General features: G+C 35.3%; 1 protein-coding gene across 1 annotated transcript; it reads right to left on the bottom strand.

The window, feature by feature from the left end:
- Positions 1-4,454: 4,454 nt before the first annotated feature.
- Positions 4,455-11,589, bottom strand: LOC148692198 (serine/threonine-protein kinase haspin homolog). The gene is made up of 11 exons (XM_088681642.1): positions 11,478-11,589; positions 11,251-11,270; positions 6,930-7,181; positions 6,230-6,339; positions 6,161-6,164; positions 5,892-6,056; positions 5,512-5,577; positions 5,310-5,397; positions 5,145-5,215; positions 4,642-4,785; positions 4,455-4,544 (listed from the first exon to the last, which is right to left on the bottom strand). The coding sequence occupies exons 1-11, from the start codon at positions 11,587-11,589 to the stop codon at positions 4,455-4,457; spliced, it is 1,122 nt and encodes a 373-aa protein (XP_088537768.1).
- Positions 11,590-19,550: the final 7,961 nt, after the last annotated feature.

Below are 19,550 nucleotides of genomic sequence, written 5' to 3'. Positions count from 1 at the left end.
TGGAGAGAGTATAGAAATGAGAGGGTAGACAATCCACCTCCATTAACAAGTAGCAAAAACATATGCACTACACACATGCCATGGAGAAATTTTTCAGTGTGACCAGCATACGAGGTGGTACATCACATGTTGCTATACAAATAGTAGGATATGTATGTTAAAAAATTAATAACATAAAAAATAAAATTTCTCACTACTTACATAAAAACACGTGATGTACCACTCGTGTTTCCGTCACAATGAAAATTTCCTCTATGTCATTAATGTAAAATACACACACATCCTAAGCATAGAATACTATACCTATAGATTATGACATAACATTCCCACTAGGAATTCAATCTTTCTTTTTATTTAGGGGGATGAAATTAAGATTAAGATTAATTAAGATCACCATGATGATTAATGTTGTTGGCAATAATAAGAAACTTTAATGGAAATGCTCTCAAAATAGCACTATTCATGTAGTACTAAGTGGTATTTCTGAAATTCAAACTTAAAATATCTCACTTGCAAGTGAAAATGAATATTACTAGACTAGACTCTATTACTAAGTGACGTTTATATACATAGCTTTGAATTGAATAACATGGTTGCAATAAGAGAGAATAGGTGTGTGAAAATCGTCATTCCCTTTTGTGTCAATATTGTCCCGTTATATCAACAACAAATGACTCGAAATTGTCTTTATATGACCTAAAAACAATATCAATGTTTTTATTTATTATTATTAAGGGAAGATGAGAGCGAAAAACTATTGCAGTAATTAAAAGAAGGTAAATTTCGGACTTTAAAGAACATGAGTGGAAACTCAACATCCTATCTATTAGAATATTGAACCGCATAAAAAATCAGTATCAGTATGTTGCTAATACTATTGATATTGTGGATTCACTACATTAGTAGTGTTATTTGAGAACATAACTATCTTTACTATTGTTACTTGAAAGCTATCCCAAAATTCCAACTATGTGATTTGATGAATTAAAAAATGCTAGTACTAGATCAGCATCCAACAGCTAGCCTGTACTAAAGGACTGTAAAAGATTTCAGATTTGTTTTGGTTGGACCATGTTAAAGTAGAGATGCACAAAAGTCAATTTTGCTCAGATAAGTGAAACCCAAAAATAAAAAGGAATTTTTAACGAAAAACTTACAGTACTGTTCATTTTAGCGAAAAATTATATTTTTACATTAAAAAGTTAATAATGGTACTATTTATTTTATTCTTTATTTTATCTTTATTATTAAAACTCAAAATTTTCAAATACTTTTCATTAATTTTTCTAAATAAAAAACTATCGAATATTAGTTAAGATCATCTCTCAAAGCATAACTCTTTATTTTAATCTTTGATAATGAAAATTTATACAAACAGTCCCTGAGTTTGTGATCCTTTCTTAAAAAATTTGTCAATATCCTCGTTAAATTATTATGTGAGCAACCATGTGATCAGGGGCGGATCTACTAAGGGAAACCACCCAGAAGCTCACAAAAAGGGCTATTGAAACCTCTAAGGACCACCCAAGTCTGGGACTCTGGGCTGTGGTGGTGGAAAACAGCTGCCATGGTTGTCGATGTACTGCTTGTTCTGTTGCAGGAGGAGAAAGAAGATGACTTTATGGGTTTTAAAATGACTTGAAATGACTTGGCCAAACGCACCGTTTTGAGCCAAGCCAATAAAAAAAAATTTAAAAGCATTGTCCTGCATTTCATTGTGATTGGACATCCTCTAGACTCCACGTGATGGGCTTTTGTATCATTCCAAAGTACAAAACAATTTAATAAACTTTTAACTTTTGAAAAAAAAAAAAAAAAAAAAAAAAACTTTTAACTTACCCTCCTCATCGTTGTCCTTCTTGTTTACTAGTACTGCCTATTGGGCTTGTATCTTTCTTGGCATTAGGGATCAGCCTCCAGGTTTGCAAACGTCTTCCATTCTTCGTTTTGATGCCAAAACCCTAATTAGGGTTATGCAAGTTTTTCTTGGGAAGCCTGGTTTATTTATTAGTTCATGTTGTGAGAACTTGTCACTCAAGTGATCAACATAGTGTTTATCTATGTAAATCTCAAGAGTTTTGATAGTTTTGCATTCACGACAAGAATTATACATTATGTAGTTGTACTCATTTTTTATTTTGGTAGACAAATAAAAGGGATTATCCTCGAAATATTCGAGATGAGGTCCGAAGAGCATATATATTGATGGAGCCTTTTAAAGCTAAAGATCATGATTTTCCATTCACATTCCAAAAATATTCCAAAAAATCACCTAGGACCTCCTAAGTGCCGCCTAGCCCTCCGCCTAAGAGCCGCTTAGGACCGCCTAGCCCGCCTAGGCGCCCCTAGCTCTAAACCGATTTTTCGAAACGATTTGCCCAAAATTAGGGCGGGTCTTCACCGCCTAGCGCCTAGGTGCTGCTTAGGTTGATTTTTAGAACACTGATTGGGACCACCCTATGTTAAAATCTATGATCCGCCACTGCATGTGACCACCCTTTTTCAGGGTATTTTTGTCAAACCAATCCCTAACGAGGATATTGACAAATTTTTATGAAATGACCAAAATGATTTGAGATGAACAAACTCAAAAACCTTATTAGAGACCAAAGTAAAGAGTTATGTCAATCTTGTAGACTATTTTTGTTAAAAAACCAAATAAAAAATTAATGCATAAATATCAGTAAAAGGTGAAGAAAAGCTATTAGAGAGGAAAGTATTCCGGAGATTAGGCCTAGAATCCCACGTTTAGGTGTCGGCCTTTTCTTCTTGGATAATTGTTTCTGGCTTTCTTGCATGTGATCTTGTATTTGGTTAGTGAGCATGACGTGGAGCAAAATCTCGAGTGGAGTCGGTGTTTTTAAGCCTCTCTATCTCTTGCATCGTGTAAGAATCAAATGATAAATCACCGACTAGACGGTAGAATTCTTCTTAACTGCGAACTAAGCATTCCACATTAGGCCGTAAAAAAAAGTGTACGCTTTGATGCAACAGAACCACAATTTTGTGCCTGTAACAGCCTGTTAAGGATGAGTGAAAGCTACCAAAAAAGATGCAGGGTATCATATTCTCAAATCCATGATATCGACACAAGATTCCACTGCCTTGCATAGATTCACTAGGTAAAAATCACAAACGGCCTTGTCATTATGTATATTTACCTTCCACGTGGCGGATTCAAGAAATTTTCCTATCAAGGGCAAGATGTAGTCCAACCACACACTGCTTTTCCCCTTCTTCCCCTACCGATGGATCAGGATCCTCTTCTAGGCAAATGGTGAAGATTCTCCTGACCAGGCCCGTTCAAATTTTATCCAACGACTACAAACAGAGAGCTCCTCTAAAAGTTATAATAATTATAATCGTTAAATAAAATTTGACCAGCACGATAGACTTGATCAGGAGGATCCTCACCATTTGCTTAGGAGAGGATCCTGATCCCCTACCGATAACCATTTTAGTAGACTTTTGTTAAACAGCTTGCCCTCGTAGCAGTTATGTTGCGTTCATAAAAGCTTAGGAATAACAAAAGTAGCAAAAAGGGCGGGCAAAGGCAATAGCCTTCACTAGCCCTAATGCGGATCTGCCCCTATGCGGCACGCACATGGACGTCAAGCTGTACAAAATGACGGAACTTCGAATATTTGCGTTCTAAAATTAGTTACAAAAGTAACACACACCAATAAAATCGATGAAAAATGTCTAACGTGAGAAATTATGGTAAATTACACGAATGATTTGTAACTTTTACACAGATCATTGGTGACCTTTCACCTAACCAAAGATCACAAACGAAATAGGAACAGTGTAAAAAAGTAGCCACAAGCTTTATGATATGATTATCTGCTGCTACTAATTAGGGTTTTGAATTCAACAAATACCATTAGAGCCACCACCTTTCTGCGGGATAGAATTGCAATGTGAGTGGGGGCAAGCTCCCATGTGGAATAATCTGTAGTGCTTTTCTTAGCAGTACTAAAATTTTCAAAGGTAATGAATCAAAAAGCAGCTTCTCTGACTAGGTCATCAGCGGAAAGCAGAGAGAGGGAGGGAGTCATACAATCACCCCTGTATTAATTTCAGGGAGAAAAGGACTTTATACAGAATATTTTCTTTGTGGATTTGTCTGGTTGCTCATAAAGTATGCTAAAAAAAACTATTGCAATTTGAAAGGAAGATATTCTACATTTAATTCAATCTAAAATACGTAGTTAGGGGTTCGAACTCGGGTGCAAAATGGTGCACATCCTCTCTAATCAATGTGGCTACGCCCACACCTGCAAAAACTGTTGCGTCGATGTTATCTGAACCCTACAGCTTCACTACATATTTACAACATTTCTACCCCCTAGAAGCATAAATATTCGGTTTCTAACCTACACTATAGCATCTTGTCATTCCTAGTTGTAACTTAAATGCCAGGAGGATCAACAAACAAGTGACTGAAAGAGGGATCAACAAACAAGTGCGTCTCTGGCTGACTGATACTTGCCAAGACGCTTCTTCAACGAGCGCAAATCCCTCTCGTCCTTCGAACTACGTTCCTATAACAGGATGAATCATAACGAAAGTCATTTCTTTTCAGGATGCATAGTTTTGATAAGGATTCGAACTAAAATCGATCACTGTTAGCAATTTTACCCCATTGGAGTTGTCATTATCGCAAACGTTAACTACAGCAGTAAGAAGTTTCCTAAAAGTGATTGAGAAAAACTTACAAATGATTTCTTTAGCAGTAGTATATCCACCAGGTATGTCAACCATAGTACATTTGTTCTGGGGAAACTGTCAAAAAAATAAATAAATAAACAATTAATAATGATTCAGCACTAATAAAAAGCTTAAGCAAACAAGTTTTCTTACCACAGCAATCGGTCTGTCAAAATTACAGAAAAAAATGGACGATCAAAGTTCAATCTTCACAAGAAGATATTCAAGCGGGTATCAAAGTATTCCACTTCGCTTTTCAATTTTCACCATGTTCTCTCAGATGCTCCACATGATATTATATTCGATATCTCCCAGCAGTCCTCTGTTACCTTCTTCATCTTCCGGTATGTTTCTGACTGCAAATGATTAACGATCTATTATTTTGTACAAGAAAGCATATATTTGCTGATACAACTCTAGATTCAATTCCTTACTCGTATATCTCCCTTTTGACCCTTAAAGAGTTCAGGATATGAAGATAGGTCTACAAAGAGTACGTCATCACCTACGCATATTTGATGTTTGTTAAGCATGCTACATCAACCGTAAATGTATCCTCTACCATATCGAACACATTACAAAGTTCAATCAAATTTTACCGGTACTGGTTCTTGAAAGACTGGAATCGATTATTGATACCACCAATCCAAATGATTGAATAAACATACGTTTTCCCTCAAGAGTGAACTGCATTGTAACAGAATCATTTCGACTTAAAAGGATGTTTCACCTGCAACAAATGCGTATTCCCAAGCCAGCAATTCCAGTGTCACTATGATAGAGCATAGACACAAAAATAACCATACCAGTGAAGATCACGGTGCTCAACTCATATGCAGCTTCAGCCACGGCAAGGGAAGCTGTAACCTGGAACGGTTATGCAATCATTTAATAACAAATCAAAGCTTCAGGAATCACCTCTAGAATCCTGTTTTAACATATAATTTACCTGGACCAATCAACTCCGTGCTTCATCAATGTTCAGAAGTACAAAGCTTTCAAGATGTTCGCCACCATTTTCTAAAACAAACACGACATAGCACTGTATGCCAAATTGTGAGTTGCAATATAAACCTACGTAAGTAACATTAACCTCATAATATAAAATTTATTTTTACTCTAGAAGATCACCAAATCTTATGAAAAATTACTCCGACGAATCAAAGTAGAGAAGGAAAAACCTGGTTATCTGGAAATGCCTTGGGGTGATCGTTTTCCGAACCACACTTCTCATCCCAGTCCTTCCATGTTTTGATCAAGGCAGCATCGTAAGAACCTTGGCACTCTCGCACTATGGGAGATTCAGAATCAGATGACAGAAAGACAACAAAATAAAAACCTTGCAACTGAAAGATCATTCAAGTAAACTAATAATAATTTCATTTTTCAAACCAAATCGCATTGTTCAAATGTGTTCAGATGTTAGTCGTTTCAAAAAAAGTCTATAGACCTTACTGCATAATACAAATTCAATAGTCTTAAGCAGTTGTAAAAAGAAGAATTTAGAGTAAATACGTACTCTATTGTTTCGATAAATGCAGTGCAAGCATTTGGAGCATCACTATCATGTCCTCTTAAGTAGTTAAGAGTGCGGGAAAGGATAACCTCTTCTAGCATTTCTTTAGATGTCTGGAGCACAGTAACCACATTACGGTATCATTCAACAAAGCGACAGATCCCTTCACTAGAAACCATATTATTGAACTAAGTACCTTTTGCACCTCCCCTACGAGCCATGAAAGCTTCTCCAAATGTTCCTTCACCAATTTTGTTAATCTTTTCTAGGTCACTGTTTCAAGAAATGATCATCTTTTGTCAGCTTATGAAAGCAGGATCAAATTAAACATTATTAACAAAAAATCAATTTGTAAATGCATACACATTCCAAATAAGGAACTTACCAGTACGTAGAGAACACATCCCCAAATTATAAGGGAGCTGACTGGCCACATAATCTTAATAGTGCATCAAATGGATCCAACTGTTTACTATCGGATGAAGATGATGCCAGAGAGAGTTTCTTTACAGAAGCTTCTATATCTTCACAAACATCATTGCCTGCATCGGCCATTGATTCTTTGGTTCCACTCTCACGAACACAAAATTAATTCAGCCGAACTGAAGTCCAATATGCTTTGTGTATAGGGCAAGCGAGAACTGAATTTAGAATAGTTTTGCGGGGTTTTCAAACTTGAAGATGTGAAATTCCTACCACCAACGGGTTCCAAGGACAAAGGTCGAATGGCTGAAGTTTGTAGTATCTTAGACAATGTGCTAGAAGGGACAAAAGTGAAATTGAACTTCTTGAATAACCATTTATCTAATGGTGAGCACAATTTGGGTAATGCAGCAGCATCTGCCGGTTTGCCGGCAACCCATGTAGTAGGTTTGGGAGAGGGGCTTTCCACCAACAAATCAAAGGCATCAACCTCTTGAAAGTACACCTTCTCTTCTTCGAAATTGTACTTTCCCTAGACATTCGGAACATTAAAAACAGCATAAACAAATCAACGTTAAAATGCACTGATAGAGTAAATAAAATTGAGGCATTGCAGTACAGCAACACAATGTTTTAGTAAGCAAAGGCGTGGACGAGGTGTTTCATGAAAAGCCTCGCTTAGGCAGAAGCCTTGAGGCGTGAGGCCCTAAATTTATTAATATATATAATACTTTGTAAAACAAATATTCATTATCATCCAAAAGTGCATTTAACTCGCATCAAAAACAAGTTTAACCAAGCAATCAAATTAATCAACAATCAAACAAATAGAGTCAGACATCTAGATTCTTAAGTAAGTGTTAATATGTTTACGAGAGTTTTGAGTAACATATGAGTGGGATAGGTAGTCTCAAAAAAGAGAAATAAAGATAATATAATGTTTCTTTTAAGAAAAAATAATATAACACTTAAAGAACAATAAAAATAAAAAGATGTTTATCTTCTTTTTTCCTACTAGGCTATCATGAGAAAATAAGGAAAAGATTATCTGTGACGACCCGTCCTTAATTTTTCATGTAATTTTCTTTCTGGGTGTGTAAAACGACGATTATGCCCTTATTAGCAAAGTGGAACCTAACATGGACGTAGTTATTCGGCTTTTAATTTATTTTTCCTATTATCGTAATAAAATAGTACTTATTGTTACGAATGCGTGAGCGCGAGTTAGGCCCGAATTGGATTTGTAACTAAAAAGTTACTCTTAGTTAAAGTGGGTTAACAACGGGTAGAATTGTACACGTGTGTGTTAATTATTTAGTGTTAGAATTACTATTTTTGATAAGGTGAGCCGGATTGTGTAATTTTAAAGTGCACCAAATCTTATCACTTCTCTCTTTAAATCTATCTCGTGACCTGCTCTCCCTCACCAACCAATCAATCAATCTCCTCATTTCTCTCACCCAATCAAACAGCTTCCCTCTCTCTTTTGTCCAATCAGAAAACCCTTCTCTCTCTTCTTCCTTTCTCCTTCACGCCGAGACTCTATCTTCCCTCTCTTTTCCAAAATCCGGCGAACGCGACAACGACAGAGCTCTACTGAAGAAGAATAAGGAATATTTTGTTAGGCTAATGGAATATTCTGATGTCGTTAAGGTATTTAATTGACGTCGTTAGATGTAACGGAATATTCTGTCAAATCTAACAGAATATTCTCTGAGGATTTTGCTAGAGCATGCAGGCGCGTGGCCTGCACGTCGGCGCGCGTGTGGCCACGACCTGGCAGCGCGTGGGGATGTGTTCAACCTCCAAGCAGTGTGTGGTTGACGTGTATAGGTCCGTGACGTCATGTAGAATGTTTTCGTATATTTAAACCCTTCATTTGAACAAACTATAGGGGTTTTTCCTAGCCTTTTAGTGTATGTCTTAATTAATTAATTAGTATAGTTGTTTCACATATAGGACATAACTACCCCGAGGAGGTACGAGGACAAGTAAGGTTAGGAGGCTATGATCCGACTACATTTCAATGAGTGGGCATTTGTTTTTATATATTATATATAAAGTTTTATAATTTCCACAAGTGCTTTTGGATTTATTTTATGCCTATCATGCCATGTTTGATTTAATTTTAAAAATGCCATTATATTGTTGGGATTTATATATTGTCATGGCATGTTCATATACATTATACTTGCTCATCATGCATGCTTGCACCGATGTAGTACTCGCCCCAAGTCAGGGCCAGGCTTCATGTGTATGTTTACATCACAGCACACGCTCACCTTGGATCCATTGTAGGTGCCAGTCCTGCCCTAGGTTGCAATAGGCAACTAGGACTCGTATGTGATGTGCCTAGCGTCAGTCTTCACGTGATTGTAGTACTAGAGTGTATATTATAATTTCACCTAGTCTTGTTCATGTTAGAATCCCTCTGCATAAACTCATGTGTTAGCATAGATTGATGAGCACCTAATTTTCTTATGCTACAGTTGAGATATTATGATCGACGTATTTATGGAATTATTGTTGATTTATATTTGATTTCATACTTATATGTTGTATGATTTTCTGGAAATTATACATGTTTTATAGCGAGGGGTTAGTTCATAAAATAAATGCATTTTATAAACCTTTGTTTTTGCCCACTCACACCTTCTGTTTTTTCGCCCGTCCAGGACTTAGTTAGCTGAATTCTCTGTGGCGTACGAGGAATCTCCAACGGTTCTGACATATCCCTAAATAAATGTAGGAGCTTATTTCCGATTATGCAATAAGTACCTTAACTAGATTCGACTTCTCTACTTATGTCGTATTGTCATCTATGCTCTGACTATTTATATTTTATGGGTTCTTTCCACTACTGCGCACTCTATGTATTAGTTTAAATAAATGTTAGCTTTGGTTTAAATTTATCCATATTTTTATGCATCACTTTTCTTTTTGGTTACGTCACATTCGGGTGTCGGCCAGAATACCTCGACTCCGGTCGGGGTGTGTCATTATCTACCTTTTAAAAATGTGTGTCATTATCTACCTTTTAAAAATATCACCACTTAATACTATAGTTTAGTGATATTCCTTGTTACTTGTAAGTGAGAGGTCGTAGGTTCGATTTTCGACAAAGGCGAATTTAAACCAAATTATTGCTAGCCCATTGTGAAACTAAGTTCACATCCTCCTCCTTAGTATAGATAATATCGTTTGTTATAAAAATAAAAAAAATAAAAAAATAAAATCAGCAAAGTGGGTAATAAATATGAGCAAAGTGGGGTAATTAAAAGTACAGAAAAACGAAAGTAAAACATAAAGGAATATGGTGGGGTAAATAAATATCGCCAAAATGGGTAATAAATGTAAGCAAAGTGGGTAATTAAAAGTATAGAAAAATGAAAATAGAAATGAAGATGGTGATGTAAATAAATATCCTCAAAGTGGGTAACATATGTGAGCAAAGTGGGATAATTAAAAGAATAGAAAAACGAAAATAAACAGAAAGGAAGATGGTGGGATAAATAAATATCAGCAAAGTGGGGTAATAAAAATATACAAAAACAAAAATTCAGGAAAAAAAAAAAAAAAAAAGCCCTAGTCGTCTTCATCTTCTTCACCGGGCAAGCTCTGCAACTCAAAAAATTCCAAATTTCTATAACTTAAAAAAAAGGATGCCCAGTCAAACACCTGAGATGTGCCCCAGCGTAGACTAGTATTTCATTGACTCTCACAACACAAGGGTGAAAATACTACCGCCCTGCCTCCAAGGCCATCTAGGCGCGCCCCAAGACGAGTTTTTTGAAACAATGTAAAACTAAAAACAAATTTTCTTTAAAGAGGGAAAGAGATATACTTTGGGAAGAAGATCTTTTTCCTTTATTTTTCCTCTTCTTTTAGGCTCCTTCTGTGGAGGATGATATTCAAAGCAAGCACCAATGGCAATACTTGTCCTTCCTCTATCATGCAAAAAAAAATTGGAAAAACAAATCAAAATCTGGGATGACATAGTAGTTATATTACTTAAGCAAAAGTTACAGAAGTTAAAAGCTTGTTAGAAATCAAGCAAATGGGTGCCAGCCAAGGCATCCTCTCACCACTAATCACATACTAAGCAAACCCAAATCGCATAACCCCGAAGCAAAAACATGAAAAATACAGAAACCCAAGCAATCACAATACTGGTTAGGCATTAGCCTACGTCCAGTTCGGAGACCACGGAGAAATTCCTGTAAGGTCCCAAATCCCAAACAAACCAGAACCCAGGTTCCAAATCAACTCTCACACAGATGATCCAAGAACAATGCTTAGATTCTTGCTGGCAGATAAATGCAGAAAAGAGATCAAAGGGCAGCTATTACATGGAGATTAATACCATCAAACAAAAGGGACCAAAAAGCAGAACCAACCCAAAAGTGCAGCTGCTGTGCAACGAACCAAAGAAGAGAGATTACCCTCTTGCACGAAAATTCATATACCAGAGTAACAGTAGAAAGTGTGTGATGGAAGCCACAAAACAAGTGGATGAAATCAACCCCCCCAAAATTTGGGTGATGTGGCCAATTAACATCCGTTGATCACTTTCTGTCAAATAGTTCTTGAGCCCAAAATACCAGATAACCAGTATCAACTTCTGTGAAAAAATGGCTCAAGAGTCTCAAATAACAGAAACATTCGAATCAGGCCGAAAGTCAACAAGATAACCATAAATTCATAATACACACAAACCCAAGAGCTCAAAATTCAAGGGCAATACATATACACACAACAAGTTCAATAGCAATCCTGGAAGAATCGAACCGGAGAATCAAAGAGAGAAGATGGGGGATTCGAAACGAACCTTGCCGAAAGGGAGCGAGTCCAACTGGTATTCCTGACGAGAGCTCCAGCAGCAGCATCAAAGGCCGCCCGCCACACTCACCCTTCCTCCAACATAGCGAGTCGAACACCATTGCTTTCTATGAACACACATTATCACAAACGCATTGAGAGCACAAACTTAGAAAATTTTTCGATTTCTAAAAACCAAAAGAGATTGGTTTTGTACATACGGGGGTTCTAAATCTTGAGTGGGTTCTGGGAGCTTTCTTCTCCGGTAAATCGCTTCGCCTTGTTGCTGTCGACCGGTGACTGTATCACCTGAAATGTGTTGCTTCACTAATAGAGATTGAGTTGAGAAATGGAGGAAATTAGGGTTTTCTCCGAGTACCTGTAACTAAGTCCATGAGAGAGAGAGAGAGAGAGAGAGAGAGAGAGAGAGAGATTTGAACGCTACGTATTTCGGGCGGGAACAGAGAGCTGAAATGTTGCGTTTAACGGAGACAGACATGGGAGAGAGATGGTTCAAACGGTGCGTTTTGTTGTCATTATTGTTGACCCGTAAAGGAGATCCATTTTCCAAAAGGCCCAACATAAATATTTTAATTTGGTGTTGTCTTTTAGCTCTTAAATGGGCTTTGATTTGGAGCAGCCCAACAAACCATGTATCACTTTCCTTGTGTGTTTGAGTATATTCTTTTGGTAGTAGCAATTAATCACTTTCTTTGTTAGGAAAAAAATTGCTAATCATGTAAACTAATCCGCCGTTAATGTTAGCTACTCTCATGGCATTTGTTGTTTAACATTGTTTAACAATTCATGAGATAATCTATCGTGTCACCGGAATATATCTTTTTGTGTCTACAACATTCATTACGTGTCACATAATGAGTGTTGCAAATATAAGAGGATATATCTCTGGTATTGGGGTACATTCTTCCAAAAAGATATATCTTCTACACCATATATCTCCCGCACTACTTGTTCACTTATTTCTTCGTTCTGTTTTTTGTTTCTTAAATTTTGTGCATTTACCTCAAGGGGCATCTTATGTGCTTTTGTCACGGCATTTGTTGTTTAGTATCATTCATGAATTTCATAGAATAATTTCTAGTGCCACTAGAATGTATCTTTTTATATCAACAACAGTTATCACGTGTCACGTAAATGTTACAGATAAAAGAGGATGTACCTCCTGTTTTAGAGCACATTGTCTCTCATCAGCCATCACAACTCATTCGCTTATTTGTTGATTTTGGTTTTTACCCATTTTCACTCTTGTTTGGTTACTTTCTTATAGTTTCGACTGTATGGTGCTTAATATAATATACATGATCATATAACTCAGGGAGATCGAAATTTTAAGGAGTAGAGTAAAACCAATCAAGAGGGCATGAAATAGTCAAAAATGTCAAGGGTAATTTCCTAGCAGTTGCTGCTCCCTTGGAATCCTGCAAATATAGATGGTAGTAAAATAAAAGAACCCAGATTCTCTCCGGATTCTCAAAAACTGAGCCTAAGGATCAAATGATCCGAGCTGTTAAAATTTGATCCAAGGCTACAAACAGGGAGTCCCTCTAAAAGTTATAATAATTGTAACTGTTGGATCAAATTTCAAATGTCCGGATCATTTGATCATTATGCTCAGTTTTTGAGAATCCAAAGAAGATTTGGGTTCAAAATAAAACTCAAAATTGTTTGGAACATAATTAATATCGATATTTAACCACCACCTTGATTAGGTATAATTTCTTCTTGTTTTATATTAATAAACTTTTTTCGTATAGCCGAGATTCTAAAAAATGAACCAGATATTTCATTAAAAAAACGAGAGATAATTTAGAGCCCTTCAAATTTCAATCATTTGGGTGTCACATGAAGCAATCAATCAAGAACTTTACTTACAAACATTTACACTCGGTCTGTCCCACTATCAGCGTCAAATCTTTATTTTTGTTCACTTGTTAAGTTCACTTGTTATTAATTAAGATTTATAATTCGATTTCGAATCACTTGGAAGGGACAATTAGACACAACACAGCCACCTAACCAATATATATATATATATATATATATGTGGATTTTGGATAATGTTGTATTATGAATCACTATTAACCCCTTGATGTGTAATTTGATTCATTTAATTCATCAATACTTATTCAATTTGGCTTGATTCATTGTATGTGCTTGTAATTATTTTAATAGAGTATCGGGAAGTCATTTCAACTCACTATAAGCGGAAAGAAAGTAGTTCACTTTATAATTGATGACTAAATTTTGGGGTCTTAATTCTTTCTGATCATTTTGAGGTTAAGAGAATAAGGCTAAGAGTATATCGACAACCAAGCCTTATGAGTATTGAAAAGTTCGACTCACCTAATCCTTTAGTTTTTTTCCTCTTTGTTTGATTTTCAATTCAAAATACATATAATGTTTTTTTTCAAAACTACTAATGCCTTTATTTCATTAAAAGTGGTATCAAATTGGACCATATATGATATATATATAGTCCTGATTTTGGCTTGATAACCGAACCAAAAACCAAATCGAACAAGTTTGGAAATTGAAAATCTATACCGATACTAAACCGTAATTTTCGGTTTTCAGAAATTCGGTAAATTAAACCTAAATAATTTTGGTATTTAGAGTCGGTTCGGTAAATGCATATCAAAAAAGTAGAAGGAAAAAAAAAAAGAAATTGCAGGAGGATTCAAATTGCTTCAACTTGAGAGAGGATTCAAATTTTAGCAACAGCCAATAGTTGTAAACAAGAAACAACAACAACCATCAAATTCTTAAACCCTAAAATTCCACTCATTCCCTAAATTAAAAAAATTCTGAAATTCATCACAGCGAGTTTGAAAATAAAACCTTAATTCCCATGTACAAATTCTAACCCTGAAATTCATTCCATGCCCTAGTAATTTATCCCAAGTTAAAACTCTAAATTCTAAAATTCATCCCCTATTAGAAGGAGTGGGATTCTCTCTCCTCCTTTTCTCATCCCCTTCTCTCATCTCCTCTCACACATTGCTTTTTGTCTTATTGTCTCTATAAAAAAAAATCAATATAAAATGTTGACGTGGCTTAATCGTGACCGTTCAAATATGAGGAGAAAGAAGAGAATAGAGATTAGGAGATGAGAGAATCCTCCTCTCTATTAGAAATCAAAATCCTTATCCACAGTTTGTAAATAGTACTTACTATGAAGAAGAGAGAGAGAGATGGAGAGACGAAGTGGTGGTTGCTGGCCGCCATTTATAACGAGAGGGAGAGAGACAACCAACAGAGTGGTGGTGGTGATTGGGTTCGAGATTTTAGCAATTGCGGTGCGATTGAGGGCGGAGAGTGGTGTGGTGTGGTGTGGCTGGCATTTTGACAGCCGGAGAAGAAAGTGAGGGGAGGTCGAGAGAGAGGGAGTGAGATACTGAGGTAAGGTCGAGAGAAGAGTTGAGTTTAAACGGAGATTCAATTGCAACCAAATTCAACAGTTAATACTAGTTTAATTAAATATAAAGTTATATTTAAAACTATTTCGGTAAGGTTGGGGATTACCTAACAAATCCTTAATAGAAACCAGATATGACACCAAAACTTTCAGTTATTTTCAATTTCGATTTTTCCATTTTCAGTATAATTCGATTTCGGGTTCGGTAATTTTCGGTTCGGGTTTGAGTTTATCAGAAATTTTTTCCAGCTCTAGATATATGTCAAAGTTCCAAGAATTTCAGCATGTGGTACCAGGCTACCAGCTAACCACCCATGCTAAGTCAATCACAAAACCCTACACAATTATATATTATATTGAATAATACCCAACTTATTAATTTGCAAGTTATCTTTATTATATATAAAATGGTGTGGGTAGGGCACAAGATGTATCTAATTATTTGATTTAAAAATACTAATTGAGATGAGTGTTATGATTAGCTGAACCTGTAATTTCAGGGTACCAATCGATATCTTTCAAGTCACTTTTTGTTAGGATTTCTTTTTCAACGTTTATGGATTATGTTGATTAGCCACCCATATTATATTAATTCTCATAATTTCTCAGTTGCTCAGGATTAATTGTCATCAATAGCTCGTTTTGTAGTATCTTAATGCACCTTAATAAGTTAATATATTGGATGCCATGTCTCTTTCTTTTATTTTGCGACAAACAAAAGAAAAGTTCACCTCCTAGGCTCCTACGTAAATATACAAGGGGCTTTCTACAATGTAAGAAATTTTGTGGGTATACGGGATGTGACCAGTCGGTAAATCGACACAATACATACAACCAGTTAACGGGCTACTCACATTCTGAAACTGTAACTGTACCATACCGCAAGATTTCTCCCTCATTGGATAATTTGAAGATAAAGTAAATTCCAAATTTGTTAGTATATCAAACAAAAAAAACCCTGAATTTATGATTATTTTATATATTTTCATCAACACCTTACTCAATGGACCAACCAAATGGTTGAAAAGCTGCATACTTTTGTGCAATCTATGACGCATATGCAACAATTCATATGATATGTAGAGTGATTTTGTCATGCATGGTTACAAAAGTATGAATTTGGATCTGTCCGGACAATAAATGATTTAGTCAAATATGTTAACATGCATGCATGGTTACAAAATTATGATTTTGAATCCTCTTCGGACTTTATTATCTAGAGTCTAAAGATCAGAAAATTTGGCCTCTTGATTTGTATGAAAGAGAGATCGAAATCCTTGGTTTGCGCGAGGTTGGCCAACATAATGAGTTAATAGTGAAGGTCCAATTCAATTTGAATGATTCGGATTGCTTGATTCTCCTTACTATCTCTGTCCACAGAATTATAACTTTAGAATTTACAAAAGGGCCTTTAGGTGGACCAAAAGTCGTGCCTTGATTACATTTCCTAGATTCATTTATTTGAACTCACGTAACATTTACGCTCAATTTACTCTCCAAATCTACATTAATTTTAATCAAGCTATAAATATCTCTTTAAACTCACATTCATATAAAATTTATCTTTACACCCAAATTTACTACCTAAATTATCTTCACAAAACCAAAATTTACGCAATTTTAAGTGCGATATGCAAAATGTGGGGATATTGAAAGTTCGATGGCCTTCAGTCAGTCACCTGGATCTGATGATGCAGTCGTATATAATGCTATGATCATGGTCTGGTCGAGGAAGCCATGGGTATCTTTGAGAAAATGATGTACCTTATATACTCTTGTCGAATGTGTACTATGAAATCGAATAAAAAAAATATCATAAATCGATTGATATCTTATTTGAAGGATTCAAAACTTTAATTAAAATCACCACTTACACCTAAAAAAGAGCTTGTTATTCTCTTTGACAACACTTAAGGTTTTAGCCAGAAAAGAACTTTGAACAAAGATTACACAATAATAAATGTTTGATAATTGGATGTGGGTTTATTTATAAATTTTAGTTTTAGTACTACTTTCATCTTGTACTTGATTTAATTATACAATAAGGAAAAAGACAATTTATAATTCAAATTTAAATGGGATATACAGTGAGATTAATGCATGCATATACACACGTAGAATAGAATAGTACTGAGCAATTTCACAATCTATCAGGTCAGACCAAAACAAATAAATCACTTACACATTAATCATGCGGATCATCATAATTAACTGATAAACAAGTTGTAATTGTAGTTTTTTCAGCATACGAGTCACAAGTTGCGTGTGGTCTAGGGCAAAATATTTAGAGAGACGTCGCTTCTTACATCACTGCATGAAAGCAATTACATTCACATATATGATATATCTCATTAATCAACGACATAGTATTTATTGAAAATAATTCCACATTGGTGAAAATAGGAATTTGACACACTAAAAAAATGTCTCGATAAGGCCAACTAGGGTACCTAAAAATAAAAATTTCCTTGAATGTGGTAGGATACAACACACCCAAAGGACCAAAGCCACTGCTTCGAGTCCGTTCCACTTAATGCATGGAAATTTAATGTTGTGGTTATTAATTATAGTGATGAATCATGATGATCATTGTGCTCATAAGAACTTTGGCATGTCAATCAAGGGATCAGAGATGAAAACCTATTAAATAAAGGAAGGTTGGCACATATATGGTTAGCTTTAACTAATTAATTAGGTAAATGTCATGTAGTTCATGCCCACACGAGAAGAAACCAAATATATAAATCCAAATTTATATCCACCGTTATATTAGCTAGGGCAAATGCTGTATCTACGTACAAAGATTTCAATGCATGCACGTTTTAGACGTAACCATGCATCCACCTAACAAATGAACATATACGTACAACTGCCATAATCCAAATATATTGTTTCAGGTGGCTTCTTTTGCCAAGTTAGGAACAAACAATTGTTCAACCAGGGTCGAGAGTGTCGACAACGAAAAGTTACGGTAGCATCGATGAAATAAAACTTCATATAATTTGTTGGAAACCCTAATGCCTAAATAAAAGCACCAATATTCTACTTCTATGCTTATATGATTGGACATGGTCATAACTTTGGTAGCTATGCGAAGGGCTCGACTACTTATTTGCAGTTAAAATAAATTAAGGAAACAGTAGACTTGGACGTAGTCAAGTTGATTAAAGCAATGTTTCTCTCTGCACTCAAGTTCGAACTCTCATTTTCACAGTTTTAGATGAATTTAGTGTAGAATATTGCTTCTATATCACAAAACTAAATTAGAGAAAGCAATTTTCTGTAAATTTGATAGACCAATGTTGAAATTAATTTGGGGTCCATGCATGTAAATGTACTTCAGCAAGAGTGATGGATCTCTTCGAAGAAGTAAGATATGAAAGAAGTTAGTTGATATAGAAAGATGAGGTGAACAAATTCAATATATGTTTTTAGTACAAATTAATAACTCTTAGCCGACAAGTTTTCCCTGGATTATGTTTCTTTTTGGCAGTGCCTTTCTTAGTTCTAACCCCCAAAACCCACCAAAACGTACGCCTTTTGTTTTTCTGCTGTTTTCGGGTCTGCCTTTTGTGTCTCTGCAAATTTCTCCGATTGCAGGTAGAATTTGATTTGATGACACTTAATTTGGGTCTGCCATTTTTAATTTGAATTGCTTTTATTTTGATGGCTAGTATTTCTGGATATGTGTAATATATTCTGAAATGTTTTAGTTGCTTGTGGATAATTGCATTTAATCCAATTTCTTTATTATGTGAGGTTGTTGGAGTTGTATCTAATTTCCCCCCAGTCTTTATCCTTGTATTAATAAGTATTCATTTCCATGTGACCTACACTCTATTAATACACAGCCTTCCAACTCTTTCGTGGAAAGATTTTTCAATGTGCTTGTAAGGTAAAACACCACGTGCCATTACACAATTGAAGGAATTTTTTTTTTTATAGTTCCTCCAATTATATGATGACATGTGGTGTTTTCCTTTTTATTTCATCTGAAAATCAGATTATGAATAGTTTCTTGTAATCTAAATTCGATTAGAGTAAGTGAAAAATAAATACTTCATTTTCTTCAACTACTCTTTAAACAAATGAATGTTGGTTGGCACAAACAAACAAACAAAAAGTGAATGTTTAGTACAAGGTTTTTTTTCTTTTTCTTTGAGAGAGGCACAACTATGATCGACATATATACTCATTGAAAAAGTGATTACAATTTTTACCCCAAAAAAATGACTTCAACAAAAAGGAAGAAAATATAGCTTATGCATAAAAAGATTGGGTGGTGAGACAACCCGAGTTTTTCTCCCATGCGCAATATGGTTGATTGACATGGACGGACAAAGATATATCAACCAAATATTAACGACATCTTAACAACGTTAAATTGACATTAGTAGTAAAGATCGAAGTCATATTAATAAAAAAATTAGTCTGATTATAAACATTGTTACCAAAATATTAAATATTCAATTGCACTGTCGTCGTTCGCATCGCTAACATCGTTATCTCGGTCATTCTCAACTGAGCAACTGGAAGTTTGTTTAGATAATTTTTTTAAGGCAACATGATTTACAAAATTTATAACGTATAGTAGCTTTAAACAAATAAAAGACTTTGCTCTCTTCTGTTTTGTTGGATATAATTATA

This window comes from Pyrus communis, chromosome 12, assembly GCF_041283825.1.
Source record: "Pyrus communis isolate YQ-2024b chromosome 12, ASM4128382v1, whole genome shotgun sequence".
In the NCBI taxonomy this organism is placed as follows: Eukaryota; Viridiplantae; Streptophyta; class Magnoliopsida; order Rosales; family Rosaceae; genus Pyrus; species Pyrus communis.
The sequence above is the reverse complement of the archived record's forward strand: the minus strand, read 5'-3'. Positions and strand labels throughout refer to the sequence as shown.

Coding starts and splice junctions, on each gene's coding strand:
- LOC148692198 (XM_088681642.1), bottom strand. CDS start 11,589: ATGGTGTTCGACTCGCTATGTTGGAGGAAGGGTGAGTGTGGCGGGCGG. Junction 5,398..5,511: donor CCGTGATCTTCACTGGTATG/GTTATTTTTGTG, acceptor GTTACAATGCAG/TTCACTCTTGAGGGAAAACG. Junction 4,786..5,144: donor GTCAAAAGGGAGATATACGA/GTAAGGAATTGA, acceptor TTTTTTTGACAG/TTTCCCCAGAACAAATGTAC.